At 55.3% G+C, this 11,182-nt stretch overlaps 5 protein-coding genes across 5 annotated transcripts; 2 read left to right on the top strand and 3 right to left on the bottom strand.

Annotated features, from left to right (window-relative positions):
* Positions 1 to 283: 283 nt before the first annotated feature.
* On the bottom strand, positions 284 to 2,683 carry P884DRAFT_326836 (DHHC palmitoyltransferase-domain-containing protein; the record flags this gene model as incomplete). The annotated part of the gene is made up of 4 exons (XM_069445502.1): positions 284 to 1,419; positions 1,484 to 2,174; positions 2,374 to 2,504; positions 2,558 to 2,683. 4 exons carry the CDS (start codon positions 2,681 to 2,683, stop codon positions 616 to 618), a joined length of 1,752 nt encoding a protein of 583 aa, XP_069300979.1. The 3' UTR covers positions 284 to 615.
* An 844-nt stretch (positions 2,684 to 3,527) lies between these two features.
* Positions 3,528 to 4,621, top strand: P884DRAFT_289320 (uncharacterized protein). The gene is made up of 4 exons (XM_069443990.1): positions 3,528 to 4,024; positions 4,141 to 4,192; positions 4,293 to 4,477; positions 4,536 to 4,621. Exons 1-4 carry the CDS (start codon positions 3,920 to 3,922, stop codon positions 4,578 to 4,580), a joined length of 387 nt encoding a protein of 128 aa, XP_069300980.1. The 5' UTR covers positions 3,528 to 3,919; the 3' UTR covers positions 4,581 to 4,621.
* A 501-nt stretch (positions 4,622 to 5,122) lies between these two features.
* P884DRAFT_191407 (histone-fold-containing protein) lies at positions 5,123 to 5,545 on the bottom strand (the record flags this gene model as incomplete). Its single annotated transcript, XM_069437586.1, has 2 exons — positions 5,123 to 5,230; positions 5,285 to 5,545. Coding segments are annotated over 2 exons (369 nt in total), but the record flags the coding sequence as incomplete, so codon positions are not given.
* A 1,999-nt stretch (positions 5,546 to 7,544) lies between these two features.
* Positions 7,545 to 8,450, bottom strand: P884DRAFT_191451 (uncharacterized protein; the record flags this gene model as incomplete). Its single annotated transcript, XM_069437591.1, has 3 exons — positions 7,545 to 7,949; positions 8,003 to 8,160; positions 8,261 to 8,450. 3 exons carry the CDS (start codon positions 8,448 to 8,450, stop codon positions 7,545 to 7,547), a joined length of 753 nt encoding a protein of 250 aa, XP_069300982.1.
* Positions 8,451 to 8,861: 411 nt separating this feature from the next.
* P884DRAFT_254601 (FAD dependent oxidoreductase) lies at positions 8,862 to 10,445 on the top strand. Its single transcript, XM_069440907.1, has one exon. The coding sequence runs from the start codon at positions 8,925 to 8,927 to the stop codon at positions 10,203 to 10,205; it is 1,281 nt and encodes a 426-aa protein (XP_069300983.1). The 5' UTR covers positions 8,862 to 8,924; the 3' UTR covers positions 10,206 to 10,445.
* The last annotated feature ends 737 nt before the right edge of the window (positions 10,446 to 11,182 follow it).

Here is an 11,182-nt window from a genome sequence, read left to right on the forward strand (position 1 = left end):
GATGAGTGAGCAGATTGCTAAGCATGTTTATAACCGGTTGATGAGTGGGAGGTATCGCGTCCTAATTTGAAGAAATCAATGGGGCCCGAAGGCCACCCGTATGTTCAATGGTACTTTCTCCGGAACGAGCAATTGAGCCAGAAAAACTGTCACGCTATCCCTCTCATATTGCAGTCTTCATCAGACCAGTCCCAGTCAAGGCTGGAAAAAGGAGGTGTAAAGTGTGTTCTTGAGGTACGGACCAAGGCACTTGTGAAGCAGGATGATGACATCTAGACGCGGGCGTTCAAGGGGGAGGAGCCCAAAGTTTGAAACGAAGTCACTAGCTATCTTAAGTACAAACAACCAACAGCATAATCCGTACTACATTCGGCTCCCATCCCTTCGAGCCACATCGGGGGTATATGAATAACGAATCCGAGCATTACACACAGTAGATAGAATGGTGTTGTGCCCACACCGCCGAGTCTATAGTAATCTTAGTTCAGGCCATTAACCGCGAAACGCCGTTGCTGACAACTCGTCACGGGCGCGGAACGAAAATAGGTAGAAAAACAAGAAATTAAAGGTAGAGTCAAATGAGTGTAGAGAGGTGGAAGGAAATGAGATATCGGGTCATGAGTTGGCCTTATTCCGTATCTGAACCGGCCCAGCAAACCCGGTCTGCGGCTGCTGCCGCGGCTGTGGCTTGACGTTGTGCATCTCGACGCCCTCGTTCGGGTCTATCTCCCGCCGGGCAGGACGGTGGGCCCGGCGGTGTGAACCTAGCCGCTGGTCGCCCTCCGAATACGTCTTCTTGAACTGGTAGTACGTCGGAGGACGCGGGCGGCACAGGACGACGAGCCAGTTCTTGCACCAGCTACCCTGAGTGAAGGCGCGGTACCGCTCCTTCTTGATGAACTTTTGGGAGTTGAGGAACTCGCGCGTGGTCTCGCCCCTGGCCATGAGGAACACGTGGTACCCCATGAGCGCGGCAGGGTAGAGAAAAGCGATGAAACCGTATATGACCATGGCGAAGGGGACGCGGAAGTGGTTGATGGCACCGCCAGAAGAGATGCCCTGACGGTGCGCGTACACGAGGATCTGCGCCAGCGACGCGCCAGAGAGGTAAAGCCCAAGGAATGCGGCGCTGCTGATGAAGGTAAAGAAATAGCGATAGTTACGGCGGCCCACGCAGTTGTTGAGCCAGACGCAGTGATGGTCCTGAGTCTCGACGCAGTTATCGCACATCCGGCAATGGTGGGCGCGAAGAGGTCGCCAGATGTTGCACGTTTTACAGTATTTGGTGGGCACCTCCATCGCTGCGGTTGCGGGATCGGAGGACTTGACCAGAGCCCACTCGGTCGTCGGAGGGCCCAGTCGGAGGGGATCCTCGTTCTCGTCCGGGGGGGGAAATCTGTGTACATTTCGAGGCAGAATCTTTCGACCACGTTAGTGACCGGAACTGTAGGACCACTAGCAAAGGGGGGTTGACCAGACGTACCCCTGGATCAGAGACGGACGCGTGAATGAAGGAGGATAAGCAGATGAAGAACATGTAGGCGAAAGTGATGGGTATCGCTGGAGACAGGTTGTGCCATAGCCACGGTGCCGAGAAAATAAAAAAGAGAATGGCGGGAATAATGACAAACGCTCCCGTCGCGATATTCACCGGCCGTTGTCTGGTATTCTGCAATCGGCCTCCAAGACAGAAGACTGTGTTGCCCAGGAAGTATTCATAGTTGCGGCCCCGTTGGGCGGCGGGCTTGCGTTCTGGGGCCGCCTTGCCATCTCCGGTACTGGGCGGCAGCTGAGGTGAGGAGGCTGGAGAATCCAGCTTCTCTCCGCCCTGCATCTCGCGGTTACCGCTGCTTGACTCGATTCTCGGCATGAGAAAGCTGGATCGCAACGAATGCGGGGTGCGGACAGGGGTCGAGATGTTCGGCCCGGCCTTGTTGTACGTCTTGCTCATGTCGAGGGTGAGGTTCCTCGCCGCCTCCGGCTTCTTCTGCAGGGGGCGAACGCTATCGGTGAGGCTCAAGGCGGGATGGTAGGCCTGAGTCGGGCTTGTGGTGGTTGTGACGCGGTCATATGTCCCCTGCTCGGTGAACTCGGTACCCCTGGAAGGCGGCGGTCGCATCTCTCCTGGATCGCCAGCGTGTATGGCTGTACGGGCATCCTGGTCTGACACCATGCTGTCGCGGTTAGTCCCGCCGGTATCAAGCTGCAAGCCAACCTGTCGGCTCATCGTCGTCGGCCTGCCAATGCCCCGCTGGGCTTGAAGTTTCTGGGAGCTCATGGGCCGGAAGAAGGCATGCGATGTGAGAGTCGGGACGTGGCTTCGGCTCATCGAACTCGCCGGTCGGGTGCCGACGGATGAGCTGCCAACGCTACCAGCAATGCTTGTTCGCTTTGCCGACGGTCCGCGGCGCAAAGATGGCCCCGGCGGCCAGGGATTCCTCTGGGATATACCAGTTCTCGCGGTTCCGGGACGTGACGTGCCGTCCGAGTAAAGGGCGCTCCTTCTATAACTCGCCGTTCCGCGTGGCACCTCTGATTCCCCTCCATCTTCGGTCACAATATCGGTCATTCTTGAGGATATGATGCTCGGCGGGCCGCGTTCGGACCGCGGGAACTGCGGAAAGCTGTCGCCATTGTCGGCAGTGGGAGAGAGTGTGTGCGTCGCTCCCTCCCCAGAAGCCATCGTTGCGTCCGCTCTCGAGATTTGGTGAGGTTGATCACCAAGGGAGTCGTGACCAAGTTTCGTGCGTCTAGCAGCTTTTCACGGTAACATAGCGGATCGGATTGTAAACGGTTCTTTTTTGCGACGCTCGATATCGGCGGTGTACTGCGCTAGGCCGGGCGACGGATATCTCGTCCGGTCCTATCAAAAGAGTAGCGGCAAACCGCAAACCCTGATGGTGCGGTGTCTGATGCAGGGTCCGTCTGATCCGTGAACTACTGCAGCATTCGCGCGTGGCAACGCAAAGGCTTCGACGACAGGTTTGAGGAAAAAGTAGGCGGGTCGTATGATAACGGTGACAAAGGAGCGGCAGCAGCAAATTAAAGGAAAAAAAATACGGAAGACTGTGGGAAAGGAGCGTCGTGAAGCAGATTGAAAGAACCCCCCAAATCTTGTTCCTCGGGCTCGTCCGAGCGTAGATTCGAAGTTGAACAAGCAAATTGGGGGGCCTTTGCTCTGCCGTTCGTGACGAAAGAAGCAGACTGGCCCACAGCGACTTGGGCCGTGTCAGCTTGGCAGTTGCTTTTTTGCCCACTCGGGTGCTCCATGCATCGCACTGGCCTCCATCCCCTGAACGGATGATGCCCTGCACCACTCTGAACTACTAGGACCCACTAGTTACCTGGGACAGGAACAGATCTATCAAGAACATGACCAATGTTCAATGTTACCTTGGTGTAAACCCACCCGCGTATTCCCGTAACCCGTATTCATACTAGAGACAAGTATACTCTTAAGACATTGATTCGAACGTTTAATTCATGTGGGACACATCTTTTGCTGCGTCTTCATAATGGATGTGATCACTGTGTTCCCCAAAGGCAATGTATACTCTGTAGCATCTGTAAAGCTCATGGCCTTGTCTTTGCACAACTTTTAATTTTCCAGGGAATCGAGAAACGCGCATGAAAAGTAAATTTCGGCATGTCTTTTATTGTCAAGATGCAGGTTCAGGTTCTCGCGTCCCATGAGAGCCGAGGACATGTGCAAATGGCAGCTGTTCGCACCTGAATTCTTTGGCCCACTAAGCAGACAGCCACATGCCTTACATAATATTCCATGCCAAGCCTGGAGCTCAGCCTTTGACGAAATCCATCGTACGAGAGCACATCCCGAAGCTTGCACCACGAACAAGCCGAGCTCTGCCGACCGCAATTCCTACCATCATCGCCAATTCACGATACCACCACCATACCAATGGCTTCGATCATTGCGCGCCGAGCTTTCAGCACTACCGCCCGCCGCTTGACGTCCGGCGAGGAGGCGCTGAAGACCGAGTCGAAGAAGAACCCTGAGATCATGGTGCGTCAAATTCCCATGACGCCGATGATGCAGCGCCGCGGAACACAGTAATAGACAGCTTGTTTCGCGCGCGCGCGCGATAAGGATTAGGCTGACATGTAACTTCACCGGATTAGATTCTCGGTGGTGTGGTGCTCGCCGCCCTGACCGGTGCCGGATTCTACTTTGGTCAGTCGTCTACAAACAAACACCCTCCTCGCCCTCAGGGTATTCCTTTGAGGCGACTTCCCCGGCCCGACGAATGCTAACCGGTGGATTTGGCGTGTAGGCCGCAGCCCGACCTCGTCGACCTCCGAGAGCCGTGTTCCTCTCGCCAAGAACAGCATGCCTTGGGAAACCGACTCGACTCACGGCAAGTACCAGTATCACCCGGGCGCTGATGACAACGCTCCGCCAAAAGACGCCCCGAGCGCCGTCAACGTCGTCGTCATCCCCGACGTTGAGCTTCCCAAGGTACACGCTCCCGGTCTGCATAGACGGTGTGTGGACGGAAAGCTAACTGCTATCGCAGAGACTCCACGACAAGTACAACAAGTGGGGCAAGGATGGCTACTAGATCTCTTTTCCACTCGGACAGAGGGACATACATGGCGGAATATCCCTGTCGCGTTGCATCTCGGGTGGGAGGAAGTAGGTTGTATGTAGGTGATAGGTCTGGGTCGCTCCGAATATAGGGCTTGTATGAGTCTCCAACCACGACCCTTTCCGCCGTCTTTCATGGTCGAGGACGCAGAACATCCGAGGGACGGTGCCCAGCGCCTCAGTCCCATTTGCCCTTATTCGCCTTCTCGACATGGCCCTGCGCCCAGCACCCACCGGCGCATTAGCCTACGCCATGCTGCGAAAGAACATCTGATGCAAACCATCCACTTCCCGTCAAGACGGCGGATCAAACCAACCCGGCAACAAAACGTAGGCTCATTTATACCGCAAGTCTCCGAACCATCTAAACGATTGCGCTCCAACGCCAAATCAATGCATGCCTTCCCGGGTCAACAACGATTCAACCAACGATCCTCCCCACCTGCGCCTCATCGCCATTTGTTGATACATCAAGTTTGCGCCGCAGTGTTGCACCGATCGCCCTACGCAGACGGATCAATTATGCCTCGCGGCCGCGGCGGCGAACTGTTCTTGCTGGAGACGCTCCAGCTCCTCCAGCGACAGCCCACTTTGCTCCAATTTGTTCGCCTTCTTTTCACGCCCCTAGAAACTCGATTAGAATCGAGAGAAACGTACCGAGCGATTCGGCTTGCCTACCTTCTGGACTTCTTTATGCTCGGCAGCGGCCTCGAGGACTGCCGGAACATAGTCCGGGAAACCAAGCTGATCGAGCGCTTTGATGATGTGGTCGCACGCAATCGTCTTTTTGGCTTCCTTCTCCGAAATTTCGTTCGCCTCTGAGCTGATGAGGGTGATAAACTCGACGCAGCATTCTATGAGGACGTCGCGCGCTTCCTTGGAAAAGGCGATGCCAGACGATCCCGCCAAGATCTCACCGACTATTTTTTGTACGGTGGCTTAATTGAGGTCAGCATCTCATCTGCTACTGGTGGCCGGGACACTTGGAAACCCCGGTGCACTGCTGCTCGAGGCGGCCGCGCAAGGATCTCGCATCTCATCCTATGGCCCGGCTGTTCAGTGGCACGGGTGGAAGATCGATCGAGATAAAGTCACGGGCATTCCTCGAACTATCTGAGCTGGACAGCGGCTACAACTACCTCAGCCGCTGATATGAAATCAACAGCAGGAGACTGTAGCTCTAACCACAACAGCTCGGCCATCTGGAACAGAGCAATAATATAACACACACCTTTTGGTAGAGAGAGGTCATCGTTGCCTAGCAAACGTTAGCCTGCGATGCCATATCCAGCGAAGTAAACCGTTGTGTAAGACTGGAAGGAGAACTACTCGGGTCCGCATCGAAAATCATCCAGTACCAAACCGATGCGGGAGGACGCTTGACCACATTGGTAAATTAAAGCTCAAGATACGATGGCGGAAAGGTGTAGTTGGAGTATCGCCGACACAAACAGTCAGTTTCGCGTGATTTGTATCGGCTGCTTCCCCGGGCAACCCACAGACGCAAGAGAGGAGTCGCATCGAAATATCAACTTCTCCTTGACCAACTGGATGCTTCTTGTATAAAAGCGGCTGCGCGACTGCGATTCACTTGAATAAGCGCAGCCACAAAGGCAAGCAACAGCGTGGGAAGGCAGTTTGCCAGAACGAGATAAAATAAATTTCGGAACAGTGAATGAAACCAGGTAAAATGCTGTAAAAGTGATAACTAACCTCCAAATTCGTGATCTGACATGATGATGTTCCAGAAAGAGGGTCCCGGCCCCTCGAGGACGACGAAGGCAAGAGCGAGGTTGCAGGCTGCGGCGCTGGTGGAAGACGACGTGCAACTGTCTGAAATCAGGTGTGAAATGATTTTCCCCAGGGGATGTAGCACTTCGAAGCCCTTGGGAGATGAACAAACATGGTTGTGAACTAAGGAGAGCCGAGTGCTCCCCTAGCCTGGAGTTGGTGAACAGTCTTTATACCTGCTTGCCGTTCCTTCTGTCAGTGGTTCCTGACGCACCCAATGCCAGCTCGCGGCCACTCTTGACGCGTCCCACCCTTCCCTGTGGCTTAGTGCCCCTCGTTGTGCTTCAGCCACAACGGGCACCTTTGATGAGGCCCACTAGAACCCTACTAGCAGCATCAAAAAAATTCTAGAGTCCACCTCTCAATCCAAGTAGAGTTCTTCCGGCCAAGGAGTCCGACGCGTCTACACAACATCAAACACTTGGCTCTCTTTTCCTCCCTCCAACAACAGCAATACCGCTCCAGCTTTTTTTTGTCTTCTGGTCCGAGCAAAGTAATGCTCAGGTAAGGTACGCAGATATGGGACATTTTTCTTTTCCTCGAGCCATTGCAATGATGAGCATATCGTGTCGCCCCTATCAGACCTACACATGGTGATAGACACTGTCAAGCCAAACGACATCTCTGAACTTATCCAATCCTAGCAGCCAAAACTACCTATTGCCGTTGATCTCTAGGCCTCGCTTCGCTAACAGGCCTGTGGTTGCAGATGGCTTTCGCAGAACCAGTTCGATTTCCAACGACGGATACATCCGCGACATGATGCTCAATATTGTACTATTCATTCCAATGCCGATAATTCATGATGGACACATATCACCTGATCTCCAACAACACCCGATTATAGCAGGATGAGTGCCGCTTTTTCAGCATCATACTGACCCGGAACCCAGTCGTCAACTCGTGAATCAAGTGTGAGGCGAAGGACGTCGCAGACGGTAGGTCGCTTTCTCTTCAATACTGGAACTGACTTTGCAGCTTGTGATGAACCACTTTATTCCATGCTAATACCGAAGCTTAACATGTGGAGGAACATAAAGCCTTCTTTTTTGTCTGATTGCCCTTATCCAAAGCGTCTAATGCTCCATGGATTCTTGGTACGATCAAAGCTGACCAGCATTTCTGGCAGATCCCAAGATTACCGTAACTACTGGCGATACTCAACCAAGTCTGATGCATCCCACTTAAAATATTTGCCGGAAAGCTCTGGCTTGGCGTCCAGAGACAGCTTTGCGATGACACCGCCGGGCAGCTCGGGCTTGTTCAGTCTGCCCTCTTCAAAGTCGGCCATGAACGTGTCGTAGTCCTTCTTCGACATCTCCGAGCCCTTCTCACGAAGTTCTTTCTGCATGTCGGTGTCGACCCGACCCGGGCTGATGGCTACGGCGGTGATGTCGGGCTCCTCAACGGCGATGTGTTTCGCAAGAGAGTTCAAGGCAGCCTTGGAAGAGCCGTAGGCTCCCCACGCAGTATAAGCGCCGGTTGCGGCGCCGGAGGAGACGAATACGATTCGGCCCTTCGAAGCCCGCAGGTGAGGGATTGCCTGCTTGGTCTTGTAAAAGCGTCAGCGCCGGTTCTTTGTCGCCCTTGGCACTTCTCACCCACCAAGGCAAGCGCACTGAAGAAGTTCACATCATAGAGCTTCTTCCACTCCTCGATCGAGGCATTTTCGATTCGCGTCATGGGAGAAAGCACGCCGTGGTTGACAACGACCCCGTCTATCCTCCCAAAGGTAAGGGTAGCGAGCTCTGTTACTCTCCGGGCTGTCTTGAGAAAGGTCAACATAGGCCCCTGCAATGTCTCTGCACGTTCCGAGCTTGCTGCAACCAAGGTCGGCCGTGTTTCTCGCGCGGTGCAATTCACTTACGTCAGCAGCTGTCATATCAGCCGCGAGAAAAGCGACTTGAGAAGGAAAGCGATCCTTCAGCTGTTGAAGCTGATCGGTCGACCTGGAAACAAGGACCACTTTTTGGGATGACGCCAACAGGGATTGGGCAACAGCGAGGCCGATACCACGGCTCGCGCCGGTAACAATGACCACCTTCGATTCCATCCTTTGTTGGGAATGCCGAACCTTCCAATTCAAATAGCCGCTTGGCACGGTACTACTGTGTAACGATTGCAAAACAGATGGGCTGATTGATGTGTAAACTGGATTGCCCTGCTTTCCGATTCGAAAAATCTCCCAACAGAGCCCCTCCATGTGGGGAGTGGGGAAGAATTCTTGTTAATCCAAGGGCGTCACGCCGGGTCGACTGCTCCATAACCTGTGCCTGGTTCAGATCTCGGCTTGTCCATCGACCCGCTCATGCGGCGCTATGGATGTGCTCGGGGAATAGGGCGCGGGGTTATTGTTACTTGCCGGCACGTCGATCGGTGCTCCCCCAGGTTTGGTGGTATATATAATAATGAACAGCTATTACCTCCTCGCGAAACGGACTATGTGATATATTCCCCAACAGGGTTTTCTTTTTTTTTTTTTCCACAACAGCTTTCTGGCTTCAGTTCCGTCGTGCAACTGTTTAAGATGTCTTCGACCGTCATCCTTGGGGCGGGTATCATCGGTGTTTCGACGGCCTACTACCTCTCCCAGCATCAGGATCCGACAAGCATTCAACTGGTCGAGCCGTCACCGGAGCTCTTCTCCTCTGCATCTGGCTACGCCGGCGGCTTCCTCGCCAAGGACTGGTTTGGGCCCTCGTTGACAGCTCTCGGCGCCCTCAGCTTCAATGAGCACCGCCGGCTTGCAGAGGAACACGGCGGACGCGAGAGATGGGGTTACTCGCGGTCTACATGCGTCAGCTACGCAGCATCTGCCGCGGCGCGAGACTCGAGTTCGCGAGGCGACGACTGGCTACGCCACGGAACCAGCCGCGCCGACGCGGCCCCTGTGATCCAGGACTCCTTGTCCGGAAACACGCCGGGGTGGCTGCGGAGGCTGGAAGGCGACCACATCGAACTCATCAGCGACGAGGGTTCGACGGCGCAGCTCGATCCCCTCTTGCTCTGCCAGTTCCTCTTGCAAGAATGCCTCCGGCGCGGTGTGAAGCTTCATCACCCGGCCAAGCCGGTCTCGGTGAGCACGGATGCGAAGGGCGAGCTGGTCGGTATTCGCATCATCGATACCACGCCGTCTGCCACGGAGACGGAGCTGCCCTGTGCGAGGCTGATCATCACGGCCGGTGCGTGGACGGGGCAGGTCTTCCAGACGTTGTTCCCCAAGTCGGATCTGCAGGTCCCGATCCAGAGCCTGGCCGGGCACTCGCTGGTTCTCAAGTCGCCGCGGTGGCATGCCGGACTGGAGAGCAAAGGCTGCCATGCCGTCTTCACCACGCACAAACAGGGGTTCTGCCCAGAGATGTTCTCGAGACTGGACGGGCACATTTATTTCTCAGGGTTGAACTCATCGACTCTGCCGCTTCCGAACGCTGCGGCGGGGAAGGCGACGCCATACAAAGAGGACCTGGCTCAGCTGCGGCAGGCGGCAAGGGAGATTCTTGGAACCGGGGCGGAGGCGGAAGACGACCTGGAGGTCGTGCGGGAGGGGTTGTGCTTCCGGCCGGTGACGGCGTGGGGGACGCCCATCATCTCGCGGATACGGGATGGAGACCTCGGTGCTGGTGTGGTGACGAGACCCGGAGCCGAGGGTGGGGTGTATATTGCCGCCGGCCACGGGCCGTGGGGTATCGCGATGAGTCTCGGGACGGGTATCGTGCTGGCTGAGATGGTGCAGGGACGGACGCTCAGTGTGGATGTGAGCGGGCTAGCTCTTGACGGGAACAGGGCAAGGGAACTTTCTGCGAACTGAGCACAACCGGGTATCCGCCAGTCTTCGCGTAATGTGTCGAGTCATGGTAATTGAGGACTTTCAAACAGCCCCTTCGTCTCTTCCGAGAGTGTCTCTAGACTACCCGCATGCACGGTGCGCATCTCCATCACAGGCACCACAAGGACTCTGGAATTCGGATTCGGATACCTGAGCGGGGCGGCAGTTTGCATGTAGTTAGTGACCAATCTGCTATCCGGACAGCCAACGCAAGTGTTCCTCATCACGCAACCGTCTAGTCGAGACTATTGAGTCGAGACAGCAGCCTATCACCGTTCCCAGGGCGGTTATGAGAGACGGCCGACCCAACCTGCCGGAACAGACGGGAGCCAAGTCCTGCTCATTGCTTGATTGCATGCACTGCACAAGTGCGTGACACGCTGCATGAAAATCTCCATTCAGCCATGAACTTCGGAAGCCCTCCCTCGCGGAGGAAGCAAGGACACTGCACCATTTTGGGAGGATGAAGGGGCACTATTAGTTAGGCAGTTATCCAGTTCCCGGTTTCCGAGACGGGTCAGGTACGGTACCTGAGGTCCCCTGCAGCAAGTCGTTCCATTCGTAGATCACAGCAGGGTTGAAGAGCAGAGACGGGAAAGAGTGGTTGGCCAATCAGGACTTCGTGCTTGCCGCCGAGCCTCGAGATGACCGAAGATAACCCTGTCACCGTTCGTGCAACTTCCCCACTCGGGCCGGCCTCTCTTCCCCGGAACACATCCCACCACCAGTGACCACCTTCCCCCCCAACTGTTGCTTGCGCCTCATTCGCCGGGCTGTAACTCAATCATCACCTCGCTCCTCGAACGCGATTCGACGCATGGTTTGATTGGGGCCCTCCGGGTAAGTCACAATGCTGCTGAACGGCTTGCACGGAATCTCGAGGGCCGCTGGGGGAGGGGCGGTCACTGCTGCTGCGGGGATGCTCGAATCCAATTCGCGTCCCGCATCCCAGATGCAAG

The sequence above is a fragment of the Thermothelomyces heterothallicus genome (assembly GCF_042370625.1).
Source record: "Thermothelomyces heterothallicus CBS 202.75 unplaced genomic scaffold P884_scaffold_2, whole genome shotgun sequence".
NCBI classification, from domain to species: Eukaryota; Fungi; Ascomycota; class Sordariomycetes; order Sordariales; family Chaetomiaceae; genus Thermothelomyces; species Thermothelomyces heterothallicus.

Coding starts and splice junctions, on each gene's coding strand:
- P884DRAFT_289320 (XM_069443990.1), top strand. CDS start 3,920: ATGGCTTCGATCATTGCGCGCCGAGCTTTCAGCACTACCGCCCGCCGC. Junction 4,025..4,140: donor AGAAGAACCCTGAGATCATG/GTGCGTCAAATT, acceptor TCACCGGATTAG/ATTCTCGGTGGTGTGGTGCT. Junction 4,478..4,535: donor CCGACGTTGAGCTTCCCAAG/GTACACGCTCCC, acceptor CTGCTATCGCAG/AGACTCCACGACAAGTACAA.
- P884DRAFT_254601 (XM_069440907.1), top strand. CDS start 8,925: ATGTCTTCGACCGTCATCCTTGGGGCGGGTATCATCGGTGTTTCGACG.